This window comes from Cucumis sativus, chromosome 5, assembly GCF_000004075.3.
Source record: "Cucumis sativus cultivar 9930 chromosome 5, Cucumber_9930_V3, whole genome shotgun sequence".
Lineage (NCBI taxonomy): Eukaryota > Viridiplantae > Streptophyta > Magnoliopsida > Cucurbitales > Cucurbitaceae > Cucumis > Cucumis sativus.
The window spans coordinates 9260254-9279005 of NC_026659.2; the positions used below are offsets into that span (position 1 = coordinate 9260254).

At 32.4% G+C, this 18752-nt stretch overlaps 2 protein-coding genes across 25 annotated transcripts; both read right to left on the reverse strand.

Moving 5' to 3' along the window:
* Positions 1-2727: 2727 nt before the first annotated feature.
* On the reverse strand, positions 2728-3351 carry LOC116403823. The gene is made up of 2 exons (XM_031885439.1): positions 3292-3351; positions 2728-3126 (listed from the first exon to the last, which is right to left on the reverse strand). The coding sequence occupies exons 1-2, from the start codon at positions 3349-3351 to the stop codon at positions 2728-2730; spliced, it is 459 nt and encodes a 152-aa protein (XP_031741299.1).
* A 3225-nt stretch (positions 3352-6576) lies between these two features.
* LOC101215357 (cyclin-J18) lies at positions 6577-16046 on the reverse strand. Of its 24 annotated transcripts, none has more exons than XR_004216459.1 (11): positions 15771-16045; positions 15507-15583; positions 14817-14916; positions 14639-14737; positions 14542-14559; positions 14395-14465; positions 14188-14283; positions 14021-14081; positions 10594-10632; positions 10019-10343; positions 6577-6894 (listed from the first exon to the last, which is right to left on the reverse strand). XR_004216459.1 is itself a non-coding variant. In XM_031885098.1 (11 exons), the coding sequence occupies exons 1-10, from the start codon at positions 15858-15860 to the stop codon at positions 8476-8478; spliced, it is 711 nt and encodes a 236-aa protein (XP_031740958.1). In that variant the 5' UTR covers positions 15861-16044; the 3' UTR covers positions 6577-6894; positions 8434-8475. The 24 variants fall into 24 exon arrangements, 20 of the variants coding, with proteins under 20 accessions (XP_031740958.1, XP_031740957.1, XP_031740956.1 ...); XR_004216458.1 differs by having other exon boundaries at positions 14157-14283; positions 15771-16044; XR_004216457.1 differs by having other exon boundaries at positions 6577-6879; positions 10594-10638; positions 14157-14283; positions 15771-16044.
* Positions 16047-18752: the final 2706 nt, after the last annotated feature.

Genomic DNA, 18752 nt, shown 5'->3' on the forward strand with positions numbered 1-18752 from the left:
TATTATTATTTTATTGAAAATATTTATTCTATGCAATGTGGAAATCTCCTTTATAAAGCCATACATTCATTAATGGGTTTGCCGCTAAGGACACCCAAGTTTTAGAAGGGGTGAGGAGATAATTAAATGTAAATTTGTCGATATCTTCACACGGGTGCGCCACCGTTTGTCAAGCGTGCATTGGAAGCAGAGGAGAGGAGAGGAATATAATAATATATACATATATTGCTAAAAATTTCTTCAATTTTCAAAATCGTTTCTTATATTATAAACGTTTTTTGACTTTCCAAAACCAAAACTGTTTCAAATTAAATGGGACGCCTTCCCTCTCCTATATATATGCAGTCTCATTCTTCTCTTAAAAAAGAGAGAGATAAAAATAATGATTTTATTTTTTTCCAAAATTCTCTTTTAGTAAAGTGAGGTTTAGAGAGACTCTATTTGAGTGTTGTGAATTGCAATTAGTTCCAGTGCAAAACTAATAGAAAAACAAGAATGTTTTATCCTAGAGACGAAGACGGGGTGATCAAAACTTTTTTGCACAAAGGAGCAGGGCTGCAAAATGTCTTTAAGAGAGCGAGATTTGTGACTCGGCCACTTTCTAATTTGTTCTATTTTGCAATGTGAGTTTTGACCAGGCGAGTGATTCCTAGGCGTTTTGATTAGCACGCGAGATTCAAATCATGACGCGAGCTGACTAGAGAAGGTGTTATGACTAGGTAGATATCAACACGAGATACAAGGTAAGAAAGCACACCATTCTGTCTAGGCGTTAAAGCTTCTTAATGAATCACTCCTTTTTAGAGTGAAGTGTAACAAAAATTTTAAGACGAAACCTTATGTTGCGATGGCTAGACCATTCCAAAGTGATTTGATGTCCTCTGGTCTCAATCGCTCTTTTCGCTTTAAATGAGCACACTTCAAGAGATGGAAGCAAAATATTTTGTTCTTCCTCACCTTGAAGATGTTGTTGCCGCATGTTCCACAAAAAAACCAAAGGTTCCTAAAACCAACCCAACGGAGGAGCAAATCAAGAATCTTACCACGTTGATAGATACCGACTTTATCTGTAAGAACTTAATTCTCCATGGTTTACTGATGAGTTGTATGATTATTATAGTACCATGTCTACCGCAAAAAAAAGTATGGGACGCCTTACAGAAAAAGTATGAAACTAAGGAAGCTAGGTCCAAGAAGTACGTGGTAAGCAAATACCTACGATATCAAATGACTAATGATAGATCCGTGGAGGTCCAATCACATGAAATTCAGAAGATAGCACATAAAATTATCAGTGAAAGTATGAAACTTGACAATCAATTTCAAGTTGCGATTATTATTGACAAGACACAAAACCAAGGAGTTCTCGCTTGAAAGCCTTATCACGCCTTTGAGGATAGAGGAAGAGACATGAAGACATGATAAAAAAAGAGGAGGTGAATGCAATTCTTAGAAAGTAGTCTACTGCAGTTTTGGAACAGAATCTAAAGTTGAATGGGAACAAAATGAAACGAGGATCCAACAAATAAAAAAAACTCCCAGAAAAGTACCCTTATTTACGTCAAGAAAAGTTAAGGATATCAGGTGTGTCAGGTATTCATCAAGAGTCACTACTACAAATTTGGTCTTTCTTGACTCACACAAATATTTTTCTTTTCTTGATGCAATGTTTATCTTGACAGTCATGTATGTCGAGAAAAGTTCCCTTACTTGGTTGAAGAAATACGAGAAACGTAAAAAAAATGTGGATTTTTTCTTTCTTTGATGGACAAAGTTCCCTTAGTTTTGTTGATGGTCACAAACGCCGAGAAAACTATTTTTCGATAGACAATAAACATCAAAGATAATATATTAGTTGACTGACAGTGCCCATCAAGCTAGATAGGTTTTCTTGATGAGCGAGACCCATCAAAGAATGAATTTTCTTGATTTACAATGGCCATCATTGAAAAAAAATTAATATATTTGTTTTGGATTTCTTGATGAGTTTAGAATTTTCTTGATGGATCTAGGGTTCTTGATGGACAAAGACAAAAAAAAAATAATAATAATAAAGATCATAGACAAAGTTTATCAAGAAAAGTGATATCTTGATGGACATTGTCCATCAAGAATTTTTTTATATAATTTTGGATTTAGGATAAGATCATGGACAAGACCCATCAAAAAATGATATCTTGATGAGATTGTCCATCAAGAAAAAACTATTTCCTACAAAGCATGAAATTCGGACCCTCGTTAACGGGCTTGGAAAACATGATATTCATCAATAATATTCTTAAAGCTTTACTATTTTTTTCAATTATTATCGTCTATACATCAATAATACAATATTACTTTTTCTCAAATAACCCCCTCCATCAAGTTAAATTTGCTCTCTTTTCCAAAAATACCAAAATACTTCTCTCTTAATAATTATATCATCCCATAATATTATTATTATTATTCCCCATAACTTTATGTATGCACATAACCATAGTTACTCATAATACTTCCAACTTTACAATTTTATTTCACCAACCAATCAATCCAAAAAAAATCAGAACTTTAACAATGGAATTCCAAAAATTAACCACATATCATTCCAAAGCACTTAATTTCCACAATTAAAAATAATTTCACAAGTAACACCAAAAATTGAACAAAATAAAAAAATATTAAAATAACTTACTAGTTTTGAGGTGTTACAATCTTCCCTTCTTTGAGGACCTTTCATCCTCGAAAGTTCTAATCCTCAAATAGTTTGGGATAATGAGCTCTCATGTCGTCCTCTCTCTCCCAAGTAGCTTCCTCAACCTTGTGGTTTCGCCATTGAACCTTAACCAAAGCAACTCCTCTGTTACGAAGCAATTTAACTTCCCTTGCCAAAATCTCAACTAGCTGCTCCCCATAGCTCAAGTTCTCATTAATTTGTAATGGCTCATAATCAACTATATGTGAGGGATTTGCTACATACTTCCTCAACATGGAGACATGAAACACATCATGAACTGCAGATAATGATGAAGGCAAGGCCAAACGATAAGCTACGGGGCCAATCCTCTCAAGAATCTCAAATGACCCTACAAAACGTGGACTCAACTTCCCCTTCTTCTCGAATCTCAGAACACCCTTCATAGGTGCTACCTTCAGAAAAACCATGTCCCCTATGTCAAACTCAAGATCCCTACGTCGCTTATCAACATAACTCTTCTGTCTACTCTATTTTGTCAACATACAAGCTCTAATCTTCTGTATGGCTTTGTTGGTGGTCTGAACTAGTTCAGAGCCTAACATCCTCTACTCACTAACCTCACCCCAACAAATCGGATATCTACAACTTTTACCATACAACGCTTCAAACGGCGCCATGCCTATAGTAGTCTAGTAGCTGTTGTTGTAAGTGAACTCCATCAAGTGCAAATGGGAGTCCCAACTCCCTTAAAACTCCAATACACAAGCTCGTAGCATATCCTCCAAAATTTGATTCAAACGCTCTGTCTGACCATCGATCTGAGGATGAAAAACTATACTAAAGTCCAATCTCGTGCCCATGGCAGCTTGAAGTCTTTTCCATAACTTCGAATTAAAACGGGCATCTCTGTCAGAAACTATGGATACTGGTGCCCCATGCAACCTCACTATTTTAATCATATACAATTATGCCCACTTACTGGCAGTATAAGTAGACTTCCATGGAACGAAATGTGCTGACTTTGTGAGCCTGTCAACAACAACCCATATTACTGTATAACCCTTCAGGGTCCTAGGCAATCCAGAAATGAAGTCCATAGATACATTCTCCCACTTCCACTCTGGCACTCTCAAAGGTTGTAACAAACCTGCTGACTTTTGCCTTGGTGCCTTCACCTGCTGGCACACCAGACACTTACTAACAAAATCTGCCACCTCTCTCTTCATATTTCTCCACCAGTAAACTCGCTTCAAATCCTGGTAAATCTTTGTACTGCCTGAATGCGTAGAAAATGGAGAACTATGGGCCTCGGTCAACAACTCGGTCTTAACTGCACTGTCTGCTGGCACACATAATCGTTTATCGAACATGAGTCCCTCATCAGTGGATATAGAGAACTCCTCAACTTGCCCTGCTTCTGCTAAGTGGCGCTTATCCACCAAATAAGGGTCAGTGAGCTGGACAATAATAATTCTCAACCTCAAAGTTGGTTGTATAGTGATAAACTAAATATTTATAAAATGATAAATATATAGTTTATCAATATTTATCATTGATATAAACAATGACATTTTATTATATTTATAAATATTTTAACTTATTTTGCTATATCTGAAAACAAACTCTATAAATAATTCTCTTTGTTTTATATTATGTTTTTAAAAGAAATAATATATATTTTTTATTGATATTTAAAAGCACAAATAAATATAATTTAGCAATTTATTCTACTATATAGGGAGAATTTTTAAAAATTATACTTCACTATTGTTTTGCTCCATCCCAAAGTTTAAAATATCGATGTCAATAAAAATATCATAGTCTTCATTTTAACGAAGTTTCAACGAAAATATTTTAGAACCCGCAGGTCCTGTTTTCACAATTTTTTTTTTATTGATGTTGCAAATTTTATGTTTTACTAATATTTATTTGATATTAATTTTATAAAATTTTTTGTTTTCCTCCTTCCAAAAAGGTGTCTTTTGTTACTGTCTTTCAAGTAATGAACCCAACTTAGTATACAAATTTGGGCGTTACAGAATTTTTCACATATCTACTATTTATATTACATTTTTACATTTTTGGTATTTTGATGCTTATTTTTTGTGTTTCATTGAATTTTATACATTATAATGGAAATATCGATACACCTCTTATATCAATATCAGGACCAGCAGAAATTTAAATATATGCTCCTTCCATTTGAATTCAATATTCATGATTAATAATTTAAAAAATAAAAATATAGAGAATTATGTTTAACGAAAAAAAAAGTATATTTACTAAAAACTCTAAGGGTGTGTTTGAGAGAAAGATTGGGTTATGGAGGGTTAGTGTTATGATAAAACTAGTATTATGATAATATGTGTTTGAGGAAATGGTAATGTAGAAAGAGTTATGAGGTGATTATAATAAAATGTGTTTGGGGGAAGGGTTATGTATAAAGGGTTATGGGGTGGTTATGATAAGATGTGTTTGGGGTAAAAGATATGTAGGTATTGTTATGAAATTTATTTTTTCGTTTTTAAATTCGTATTCTAAATCCGACAAATTTTGTATATTTAATTTTCCAAGTTATACTATTTTCAAAAAATATTTTTTACTAATTTCTTTAAATGTGACGTCTATTTCCAACATTTTTTTTACATAATCGTTATGTGCGAACAATTTATTGATTTTTTAAAAAAATTCTATTCTAAATCCAATGTTCAGATTTCGTATAATTAATTTTTCAAAATGACCTATTTTCGTAAAACATTTTTCAGTCATTTTTTTTTAATTACGATGTCAATTTTGAACTTATTGATGTAATTATTACATGCAAATAAATTATTAATTTTTTTAAAAAATTCATATTCTAACTTCAATACACAAATTTTGTATAGTTAATTTACCAAATCTTCCTAGTTTTCTCAAAATAATTTGTATTAATTTCTTTAAATACGACATGAAATTTTCAACTTTTTTTTAAGTAATATATCATCGCGGTTGAATAAATTATTGGTTTTTCCTATTAAAGATAAAACAATCTCACTTTTCTTCTTACCTAAACATTATGTTTTTTTTTCTCTTTTTAAATTAGAGGATTGTTGTTCCATGAGTAACAAAAATGATTAAAAAAAATTATAATAAATCAATGAAAGATATAAAAATAAGGAGTGAAAAAAAGTAGCATAATTTGGTAAAAAATTTAGATTCAATTTTTTTTTTAAATCAAATCTTGCCATTAAATTAATTTTTTTAAAAGAAAATTCTTATATATTTAAAGTTTAAATACTTTCAAAAAAAAAAATTTCTTATACAATTTAAGGATTCAAAAGTTATTTAATTTAATATTAAGTCGTCTTATTTGATTTTGTTTTGATTTTTTTATAAATTTAATAAAACTCAATTTTTAGAAATTTATTTAACTTAAATTTATAAAAAATAGTTTAGATACAATATTTGAAAGATGAAAAACAAGTAAAAGAAGAAAAATAAATAAAAGACATGAAATAATAAAATTTTAAAAAAAGTTCAATACAATGCCTAAATGCATAAACTAGTCGTAATTAGTATTTAATTAAAATTAATTTTGTAAATAAAATAAATTGAAAAAAAATATTCTTTAATATTATTAAATTAATTAAAAACAAATGGCATTTGATAAATAAAAAAGTTTTTTTTTTTAAAAAAAAATGAAATAATAAAAATATGGAGAGTTAAAAAGGTAGGATCATGGGAAATTGAAAATATAAGTTTATGGGAAGTTGAAAAGAGATTGAGAAAGAAGAGAGAGAGGGATGAGAGATTATAATATAAGTAAAACAAGAGGTATGATAACCCTTCCCACAAACAAGGGTTGGATTATCATAACCCTAACTCAATAGGGATAACTCTGGGGCCAAACGGGTGCTATAGGATAAAGACGGATAAATATAAAATTTCATCGAAAGCTTTACTTAAAGACTTTGATCATCTTGGTAGGCTGATACCATTTCTCTACTTTGTATGGCTTCCAAAGCTACAATGCAATTCAGTTCCTCTCCCTGACAGAAACGTCTAGAAATAAAGCCAAAAAGATACCACAAAATTAACAACAGAACTTACATCTATGTTTAAGAATTGTTCTGTTTTCAATCCTTTTGCACTTCTCTAGCAATCAGTCTCTAACACGTGAAGTAGAATGTCTCTGGCTTGTTTGACAATATCGTCTTCTTTGAATGCTGTTACAAAATGTACTGCAATTATACGAATTCCTCCAATTACAAATTAGTTCATGGCACTAGATTGCTCATAACACAACCCAAGTGCTTCACTCAACAACAAACAACTGAGTAAATTAAACTACCCCTAGGTCCTGTATTGCATTATATTTGATCATCATTGATTTGCTACTCAGATTCTTGGAGAATCCAGAGAAATGAAGAAACTGACAATGATAGATCCACTAAGAAGCTGTTTGAACCCTAGCTTCAATTGGATGGAGTGAGCTATTATAGTCTCCTCACTATTGAGCTTTTCATTATACCCTAGTTAGTGTTTCCAACTACTATAACCCATAATTAGCTACAATATTACTATTTCAAATCTCTCTTTACTAAATTTTTTATTGTTTTCTATTTGTCCTCTCTTACTAAAAATAGTTTTTTTTTTTATTGTTTTCTATTCGTCCCTCTTGTAGTATACACTCCAAACACAAATTTTTATAATCTAAACTGAAATAGTTTGCTTTACAAATACAGACTATTATAATTTAGATATTATGGGCCCCCGTTTGGTAATATTTTCGTTTCATGTTTTCTGTTTCTTGTTCCCTATTCTCTCTTTTTTAGAACAAGAAACATGAATGTGTTTGATAGCTGTTTCGGCTTCTGAAACAAGAAGCATGAAATATGTTTGATAACTATTTCTTGTTTTATTATTTTATTATTTTCTTCGATATTTATTTTTTATTTTATTCATGTCATTTGATTAACATCCAATTTAATTAAACATTACATCACTCACTTTATCAAACCTAGATAGGAAGATCTTCTAGTAATCTTATGAAGATCAAGATGAAGATTGAGATCTGAAGGACAGTGCCAGTGGGGAGGAAGACGAAAACCTACGATGAAGAGGATGATTAAAATCCATGGTGAAGAGGAAGACAAAGACCCACAGCGAAAACACAGATTCGATGAAAACCCACAACGAAAACCCATATTCGCACGAAGAGGAAGAAGAAAACCCAGATCTAATGAAGAGGAAAACGTCGTGTAGAGGAAGATGATGAGAGGCGAAGAGGAAGATGACGAAGACAATGAGAGGAAGAGGAAGACGGTGGTTATTATGGGAAGACGATGGAGATAAGAGGAGAAGAAAAAGAAAACCACATGGAGAGTGGTTATTTGCAGAAAAAGATAGAAATAAGAGGAAGAAAAAGGAAATCACGTGGAAAAATGGAAAAGTAAAAAGAAATAGAAAAATAATTGAGAAAAAGAAAATGAAAACCAATAAAAACAATTGAGAAAAAGGAAAAGGAAACCAAGAAAAATAATTGAGAAAAAGAAAAAGAAAACCAATAAAAATAATTGAGAAAAAGGAAAAGGAAAAGAAAAGCAGTAAAAATAACTAAAAAATGGAACATGAAAAACTACTTTTTTTTTTTCAATAATTCCTTATAAAATGAAAAACGTTTCTACTTCTTTTAGAATGAGAAACAGAAAACGTTATCAAATACCTCTATTTCTTAAAAAATGAAAACAGAAATAGAAAACTGGGAACGAAAACGTTACCAAATGAGCCCTATATAACCAACTCAGTGCCCCAAATGCTCTCTACTGATTCCGAGTAAGGATTCTCCAATCTAAGGAAAAGGAAGAAGAAAGTGATGGTAGATTCACACTGTGTCTACCGTCATAATTTGGATTGGAGCATAAATGTAATAACGTTATAACATTTAACACTAAATCTAAATATAGAGTAAAGAGCATTAGATCATCTTAGCTCATTTAAAACTCATGCAAAAGAGACAGCATTAATCAAAGTTCATCTTAGATAGCTAATTAGATAAGAATTTTATTTCCTTCCTTCAATTCTAAGTATTGAAAGCAATAAACACAAAAAACTAGGCTTATATGAAAACCTAAGTACCGGGAGAAGAATCACAATACTCTTATTTTATCATTTTCTGATGAATTACAAAGATACAATGAGGAAGATTATTGACATAAGAAAAAAGGAAAAGAAAGATTTATGGTAAGATTACCATAAACACCCTAAGGGCCAAGCCCATAAACTCTAACACTCCCCCTCAAGTTGGGACATAAATATCAACGAGGCCCAATTTGCTAAAACAAAAGTCAATGTTAGGTATGAGAAGCCCCTTGGTGAGAACATCAACAACTTGTTGGCTCAAAGGGATGTACGAAATGTATATGCTCCCATTGTCAAGTCTTTCTTTGATGAAATACCGATCAATCTCAACATGTTTAGTTCTATCATGTTGAACTGAGTTGTTAGTAATAATAATAGCGACTTTATTATCACAAAAGAGTTTAATGGAGTCTTATATTTCTGATGAAGACCAGATAGAACTTTCTAGAGTCAAATTTCCTCACATATTCCCAAACTCATAGCTTTGTATTCGATCTCAGCATTGCTCCTAGCCACAATATTTTGCTTCTTACTCCTCCCAGTTACAAGACATGAGGCTCTGATCGCGATTTGCCTTTATGTGATAAGACTTCATGTGATGGAGATGACCTATGCTTAAAAAGTACTATGCGATGAGAAAAGACTATGCGGGAATCCTTGTTGTGATATAAGCTTACTCCATCAGAAAGTGATGATCTCATTCTCACGTAAGGAAGTTGACAATTGATTTGACCTTGCTGCCCAATCTGAATCCAGGATAAAAATATGGCAAAGGCACATGATGTCCTAACACTAGATCAATTCTCATCGCTAGCAGAAGTAATCATTCCAACATAGAAAACTTCACCGAAAAAGTCTATAAATGGATGAATTCTGATCCTTTTTTAAGCTACTTTTACCCTAAGTTTACTTAAGAGAATATTTAGAGAAATTCCATGGTTTTCAGAGATTCTAAATGAGCTTGAATTCGATCAGGAAGTGCAAGGAAGCTCGAGGACTAGAAGATAGACGATTGTGTCTGTGAGTCGTTCTTCTTATAAAATGTTTTCTAAAATTGTTTTTTAAAGCCTTACTGTATTTCTACTATGAATGACATGATTTCTCCTATGCTTTCCAAATCTTAAAATGTATATGATTTATAGATGAACTAGAATGATGTGTAGTTGAGAAATGCATAAGGTTGGATATAAACTTGTAATGATGAATTGAGATGATATTTTGTACCTTATGCGATGAGAATGCATCATACTTGTTGTGTAGTCTAGTATGAGATACCTTATCCTTGTTGTGTGATCCATTGGATAAAATGCTTTATTCTTGCTATGTGTTCTATAAGAGAATGCCCAATTCATGCTGTGTGATATTGTGTAGGATGTCTCATACATGTGTGATCTAGTATGTGATAGATGTCACTTGCTTCTTGTGTGATTTGATATGGAAAGACGCGTACCGCATAGTGAAATTGATGGAACTTGCTAAATGCGTTGAGATTATGATAGACCCCCTATCATACATCAGTACAGTAGAAGAAAGAAGAAACAGGTGGAAACTACAGCAAAGCGCATGTGTGAAGGAAAACAAACTTAGAAGTTGTTAGTTGTTATTTCATAAGTCAGTTAGTATAAATAAAGATAAGATAGGAAGAGAGAAAATTAGTTAGAAAGTTGTAACAGAGTCTCATGCTATTCCTTGGAAGATAGGAAAGCAGAGGAAGAGTTTGTGTTTTTCGAATTGAGATCTTCTCAATTCGTTTTCTTTGCAATTTGTTACTATATATTGAAGTAATAAGAAATTCTTACTTGATTCAAAGAGGTGTTCCATCAAATTACTCCGCATAGCTACAACTTGGAAAAAGAGTGTGGTAAACGTTTAAGCTGAGGAAAGAGTACAAAGATGTAATTGAACATGCAAAATGACTTTGCGAAAAAGACTATGTTACGTGAAACGCATACTATGCGATATGATGAATAATAAAAGAAGTGATTCTTCCTTGTGATTTATAATTTGTTGATAAAAATTGAGATGATGAAAGACGTTCTATGTTAGATTCTTTATTATACTATGCAATATAGAGTATTTTTGGAGCGGGACATGACACAAGATTGCCCCAAACAAAGGTACAATAATTGGAGATAGACTTTCTGTCAAGAACAAATCCTGTCCAGTTTGAGTCAGTATATGCCTCAATGGTCTTTACGTTCTTTTAAACATCGACCCTTTACTAGGTGTTTTTTTGAAGTATCTCATAATTATGTTTATAGCTTTCATGTGTTCCTTGTAGATAGCTTGCATAAACTGGTTGACAATACTCACAGCAAAGGAAATATCAGGATGAATATGAGATAAATAAATCAATTTACCCATAAGGTACTAATATTGTTTTTTATCAATTGAAACTTAATCATTAGAGTTTCCTAGTTTACAATTGAATTCAATAGGAGTGTTAGCAGAACGACATCCTAACATACTTGTCTCGGTTAGCAAATCAAGGGTGTATTTTCTCTGAGACATGGAGATGCCTTCTTTAAACCTGGTCACCTCCATTCCAAGGAAATATCAAATTTTCCATATCTTCAATTTAAAATTCATCACCTATTCTTTGCTTAAGTTGACTGATTGCTGCTTGATCATCTCTAGACAAAACAATGTCATCCAAATAAACTATCAAAACTGCAATCTTCCCTGTCTTGGAAACTTTTTTGTAAATAAAGTATGATCAAAGTACCTCTGACTGTACCCTTGGGACTTGACAAAGGTAGTGAATCTGTAAAACCATGCTCTGGTTGGCAAATGAAGGTTGTGCCACATGCCCAAAAGCGCATTAAAGCCTAAAAGTTATACCACTCAAGACTTCAACAAAGTAGGTCCCACTAGGGCACATGTCACCATCGAACGAACTTCAGAGCTTTGAGGGGTGGTTAAACGCAAGGGACAAAATTTAGGGTGATGGACCACGTTGTATTTGAAGTTCCTAAAAGATAGGAGAAATGGACGAGTCATGGAGAGGAAGGGGTCGAGAGCTGTTTGTGGGAAACTCCAACTATCCACTAAGCCACTCTTTCTAGTCCTTAGCCTACAATTACTCCCTTTCTCGTTATAAATATGTGGAGCTTTGGTGTTGTAAAAGCCCACATACATTCATTTTCATGAGTTGGTGTGTTAGTGATTGTAATCTTATTGAGTGATCTCCTTATAGACTTGTAAAGTTAATTGTAACTGTGGTTTTTATAACAATTCAATAAAGAGTAGTTATTTCCACAATTACCTCTTTCCTCTGATCATCTTCTTCTTTTGTACGTGTGAGTTGCCATCTCTCGCTCTAGGGAATCATCCATTTGGCATGAAGAGCTAACCTGTGAAGGTATTTGTTGGGTCAAATTATAGAGGATGGTCAAGGCACCCTTTGACGCTGCACAAGCATTCAATGCCAAGCACACACCCATTCGACACACACTTTCGCAAACCTCTACGCTCATGTCATGCACCAACAATGTGCCAACAGTGACAACTGGTATCAGAGCCCACTTTCGTTCCATTAGGATCGAGTGCCTATTTTCTACTCACTGCCAACTCACAAATTGAACAGACAACTTCACCATGTCGAAACCATTAAAGGATTGAGTTAGTTAGTTGGAAGATCACGTGGGTGTTTGTCCTGAAAGCCATATAAAACCGATGGTTAAGATGGCCATGACCAATGATAAAAGACTCCTATCGGTTGAAAGCACATTAAGAGACTTTGTGTCCAAAATTAGCATGCGTTTGGACGAGGTCATATCTAAATCGAAGGAGATACCTTCTAGGCTAAACCTTAGTATAGAGAATCTAAATGGAGTGATGGCTCATGATAAGAACACCCCATGCTTTGTACGAGCAAAGTGACCACATTAAGCTTTGCAAGGCTTAGTTTATTGCTACCAAGCTAACCAAGCCATGAGAGAGGCTTGAAGGGCATTCAGGTAACTTCCATACCTTGAGCCTCATCCTTGTTGGTTCAACTCCTTGATGGAGTGTGAGACCTGTTTCTAATTTGAGTATAAGAAGTGAAATCTGGCTAAATGTTTTGAATTGGTGAATGCTTTCTTTCAAGGTGTTCTTTTAAAGTATTTATATGATTTTAAACATGTTTTACAATGTTTAAACTTGATTTGATGACTATGATATTGATTAAGAAATGATTTTGAAACTATTAGTTGCTTCCTTAAATGAGCTAACTGTTATGTGCACATAAGATTAAAGGCAACCATGTAGAAAAGGTCTGCATGGTGGAGTGAAGTCGGTCAATGTAGAAAAGGACTACACTGTGTTAGGCGACCTGAGCAACAAGGACGAATCTATATGTTCTCGAATGCTGTTGATACAGTAGTCTAAACGCGAGGTAATGAAACCAAGCGTAGAGAACGATTCAGGATCCTTAACAAAAAAATGGTTGTAACTAATGTGTGTCATGCGAGATAATGCTTTATGCAAAATGATGTGTTATAAATAAACTGATTTGTGTTAAAATGTATGAAACCTAAATTAAGTCTTTTAGACTTACGTTTTAAAATTTTATCTTTCAGTATTTGGCGTTTAGACCAAGTAAAGAAGCAGGTTGAAGGGCTTGCGGCGAATTGAGAAAGCCACCAGGCGTTAAGTTTTGATAAATGTTATTTAATTTGGTCAATTGTGGTACTAAACGCTCGTTATTAACAAAGTGTAAGTTTTGGTTATTTACTTATTGTACTTGGGCTTTTAGTTCTATCCCATATCCACTAATTTGATTCCGAAGATTTCTTCACAAACTAAAGTAGTTTGTCATTATACCACCTTGAGTTTGAAGAAGGTGTTAAAGAAAATTAGGGATTATTGAATTTGTGCCTATTTAATGTTTTCCATATTTGTATTTTTTCTTTATTAGTATTTTGTTCTTTATTTATTCACCAATGTTATAAGTTATCTTGTTACTTTGATTTATTAAATATATTATATAAAATTATCACATCTCACTAACACAGTCCTATTGTGCAGTAAGCCCTAAGAGAAAAGGAACAACTTGGTGAATCCTACCGTTGGCGTTGGCTGTTTGTTCGTTGTGCTTACAGTATTCTAGGGGTAGTCTCAAGGAACACGGGTATAAGTAGGCTAACTAGGGCATGAGTAAGTTTTCTTAAAAAAACAAATATTTGCGGTCAAAGTTCAATCCATGCTTAGCAAAAATGAGAGTTAATTGTAGATGCAACTTACCCCAGGGAACAATGGGAAATTCCCATTCTTGAACTGGAACAGTAATGAGATACGAAGCAATCTACAAACATATTGGGGAGAGGGAGTTAATGAATAATTAGAAACGTTCTAATTTCATTCCTAGAAAAAGGCATACCAAGATGGCAGCAGCTGAAGAACAAGGAGACCTGTAAAACACAGTTGTCTCCTCTTTTTCATAAAGAAGATCCATTACATCCATGCATGCTTCCCAGTTCACAAGCTCTCCAACTTTCGCTACTTCCCTGAATTTAGTACCAGCATGAGACACTAAAAAGAAGCCGAGAACAATCTGATGTCAATTATCCGAGGCTAAAATGACAGTCTCACGTGAGAGAGTTAGCAAAAGATCTTACTTGAATTGATTAAGAAGTTCCTCGAGAAATATAAAAGTGATATTTGCAGTACCAATCTCGAAATTTAATATCTAATAGAAGACAAACATATATCATCATGACTCAACCAGAATGAGTTAAAAAACATCCTTGGTTTATGAGAAATACCCGCATGAATATGACCTCCTGCAGAATATCAGAATCAGTAATTAGGAATACGACTGCAAGAGCAAGAAATTCTAAAACTACTTTGGTGATAACTTACTGCATCCAAGAAATCCCGTGTCATAAAATGTTGTTCCTTGATCATCTTATCCCCAAAAGCCTTCAGAAGTTTTATAGAAGGAGGATGAGAAGTGTGCAACTGCAAAAGATTTAGTATAGTTGAATTACGTGAAGAAGTAAGGCAGCCATCTTGAGAAAGAGGAGAAAGAACTACCCACTTTGCTAGATATCCATAGGGAAACAAGTGCAAATAACTGCAAATTGCTTTCTGTGATTGGTTGCAGAAGCCAATAGCTTGAGTCATTGCTGCTAGTGAACCTTTTGAAGTAATAGCAATACTTAAAAGGTGAGTATGAGTTTGGGACGGCTTTTGGCAGGATGAAAAGTAACTTCAACCAATGAAAAGTAATTAAATTTAGCATTTTGTTAACAATCAAAAGTGATCTTGAAAAGTCTAAAACGTTGATAAACACTTAATATTTCTTCCAAACAAGCTTAGAAAAGCATCTAAACATCATTTTTTAAACTTCATTCAAATCGCTGCTAATATGGATGCAAATTTCATACGACAAAGGCTAGACAAAATTATGATTAGATTAGCTGCAATCTTCCTGAAGGCAAAGACAGGGGCACTCGAAGAGAGAATGATAACAAATATATAGTTTCTCCAATTGTTAATTAGGAAATGACAACAATCCGAATCCTATTTCAAACACCAGAAACATTCATGACATCAAGCCAGCAACACCAGTAAAACCGAGCTAAAATTGAAAAAGTATAGCTCCGGTCGATGATATCCTTCACATTCCTGTAAACAGGTTGTGCACCCATTCAACTAGAATACTGTTTATTCATCTAGATGGTTACAAAATTGAATGCATTAAGAACCAAAAAAAGGTAAGAATTACCCAGAAATGGATGAGTAGAATCTATCAGCGAAAAGCGACAACGCAGAATACTTGACGATCGGAGGCACTTCGAGATCCTTGCAAGAAAATCAATTCAAAACAGAAACAAAAGTGAGTGAAAGGAGGAGGAAAGAAGAATCCGTAAAAGTAGAAGTGGAAATTAGGGAAGTGAAGATTTGGAATCTGAAATTTGATGTTCATCAGCGTTCGATTGTGCGAAGTTAAAATGAAATTTAAGAAAGATTGTTGGGCGTGAAGATTCACATGAGCAGATTGAATTAGAAATTTGACGACGCTACTTCTGAGAACCGGTAACATCTCACTCTCCATAGTTGCTCTCCTTCTTCCCACCATTTTTTTGCTACTTCCATTGCATGCCGACGTTTACGATATAACTAACATGATTTCGCATTTTGTGTGTGTTCTTTTTTCTTTTTCTTTTTTTCTTTTCTTTTTCCATTGTAAACTATAAAATTATTGAAACACACAATTTTAGACAAATATGAGAGAAAATCAAAGAATTTTGGAGTGAGCTTTAAAATAAAGTCTTTTTCGATTTACATTCGTATGCTATAAATCATTGAGTGATTGGAATCTTGAGTGTAGGAGTAAAAACGGTTAGAATTTTAGGAATGCATTGACACATTAACAAGATAATGGTATAAATAGCAAATTTTTTAAAATGACCTGAAAATTAACAAAAAAATAAGAAAAAAATAAGAAAAATGGAAAACCCTAGCCTGCCTTTTTTTAAAAAATTATATTAAACTCAATTATACGACTTGCTATAATTCATATATTTGAGATATAACGTATTTGAATAACTACAAAAATAGGACAAAATTCACGAAGGTGCATTCAACATTCAAATTTGATAAATAAATCTTAACTAAATCGTCCATTTTGTTGCTTCGTAACATTGTACATACAATATTTAAGATTTATTATATTTTAAGTCATTTATTAAATAATTTCTAATATATATTTTTAATAACCATTTGAATTTAAATTTTGGATCATCTTACTAAAATAATATGTAAAATATAATTACAAGCTATTTTATATTTTAAACAATTTATTAAATAATACATCATATATATTTTTAATAACAATTTGAATTTGAATTTAATAAGATCCCATTGTAGAAAAGTTTCAAATCAAATTATGAAGCCCAACTCATATGCAAACCAAATGCCAAATGATGGCATGTCTGGAGGTAGAATTCTCTTTCTTTCTTTTGTTTGATGGATATATTTTCCCTCTTGTTGCGTCTATCCATATTTTTTATGTCACTGCTTATCCTCTCTATATGGTTTATCATTTGCCAGGTTCATTTGTTCTTCCCTATCTTTCGCCATCTTTACTGATTCTTCCTTTGTCGTGTTCAACTATATAAAAAAAACGAAGTCCATTAATAGAATAACTAATTATAACTTACATAGGATATTTGAAGGTCTGTTCTCACTGGCATCCTTCCTTTAACGGGTAAGTTTTGTAGAAAAAAAAAAAAAGGTTTAATTGTAATATTCTAGAAAGCATGGACTTGGCATTCATATTATTTAGGGTATTACCTTGGTATTTTGTGGCCGTTCTTTGATTCTACCAAAGGTTGGTTGCACTTTCTTCGTTACTTTTGCGGTTGAATTCAATGAAGAATGATCCCACGTATACTTTAGTATTTCTCAAGGATTAGTTACCAGTATTGTAAGAAGAGTACAGAGTTATATGTTGTCTTATTGGATACACAAATACAATATAATTCAACATTAATAAACATCTCTTATCCTTCTAAGGAAGGTGTAGGCAAACTACAATCCCAACAAGCAAAATTAATATCAACATACTACACATTAGTAGGTTTAATATGTCAAATACAATGTAATTTACATACACATATTATTTATTTCATCCATGAAGAACTAATACGATAGATTCTATATAAATCAAATACACAATTCTTAGAAATTACAAGTTATTAATGATAACAAACATATGTTATTGGTCACAACAAATATATACAAGTCATTGATGATAACAAATTTTTTTTCATGTAGTCAAAGCTCAGAAATACTCTGTAATTGGAATTCACAATTCTTAAAAGTTGCTAGATAACAAACGTATGTCAATCATACATTACTATACAATTTTCATCTAATTTTCTTCTCTTTTTTTTCTTCATTTCATCATGCATATATAACTTTTTTGTCTATTGATCTTATTAGTATGTTGTTTTCTTCGTCAGCATCATCTGTGCCCTATTACAATTCATTAAATAACCTTTTTTTTTCCATCTTCTTCATTTGTTTTACCTCTTCATTAAGCATTATATATTGTACGTTAATCACTGAGGATAGCTCAATTTTGACAAGGGATAGTTGCAAATTTAGCAATTAGATTCAAAATAATTAAGTATATAGCAACATTTTAAAAAATTTGCAAATATAGCAAAATTTGTCAAATTCTATCATTGATAGAATTTGACAAATTTTTCTATATTTGCAAATTTTTTTAAAATATTGCTATACACTTAATTATTTTGAATTTAATTACTAAATTTGTAACTATCCCGTGTATATATATATAACCTATAATTAAAAACGAAAAAAAAATATTATACACTTTACATGTTTATTTTGGACGTTGGCAAAATTTATTTTCAATTTATATCTCTAAACATGCCACAAATGAGAAGTTTAATGGGGTTGAGAATAAATTTCTCTAAGAATAGGCTCAAACCAAGGAAAGAAGAATTGTGAAAACATACATTTGCATCAATATATGAAGAAGCTTACCTAAATATGAAATCGTTTTGATGGAGAAGATAGCCGACAAGAAGAAATTCTCTTGATTTGTGCCAAATGTATCAAGGGTTTGGAGGGGACGAAGTTGGAAACTCTAATCGTTTCTGCAACTTAACGGAAGAATTTGAAGGTTTGAAGAGATATGATATGAAACGACTGCATAAATTTTATGAAGCTTTGATGGTGATATGTGTTAATTTTTGGGTTTTGAGGATTTTGATAGGTGTTAATTGTGTGTTGGGAGTTTGATTTTAATTAGAGGGTGTTTATCGTTTTTTGAATAATTGTATTTATGATTCAATTTTTTCACTTAGATAGGGACATTTAAGACATTGTTCCAAAAAAAATTTCACATTTTTTTGATTTTGTATTTTATCAATTTAAATAAAAATTTATCATTTATCAAAAGTAAACCTTTTATTTTGCTATTCTTCTTGTCAGCCCA

Bases quoted from the DNA above. Each gene is read 5' to 3' on its own strand.
- LOC116403823 (XM_031885439.1), bottom strand. From the start codon at position 3,351: ATGGCGCCGTTTGAAGCGTTGTATGGTAAAAGTTGTAGATATCCGATT. The intron at 3,127-3,291 runs GTTAGTGAGTAG...GTTTTTCTGAAG, and splicing joins ATCCGATTTGTTGGGGTGAG to GTAGCACCTATGAAGGGTGT.
- LOC101215357 (XM_031885091.1), bottom strand. From the start codon at position 15,860: ATGGTGGGAAGAAGGAGAGCAACTATGGAGAGTGAGATGTTACCGGTT. The intron at 15,584-15,770 runs GTGAATCTTCAC...TTTTCTTGCAAG, and splicing joins TTCTAATTCAATCTGCTCAT to GATCTCGAAGTGCCTCCGAT. The intron at 10,639-14,020 runs GTAAGTTGCATC...TCTTTTTCCAAG, and splicing joins ATTTCCCATTGTTCCCTGGG to TTGTAGCTATGCGGAGTAAT.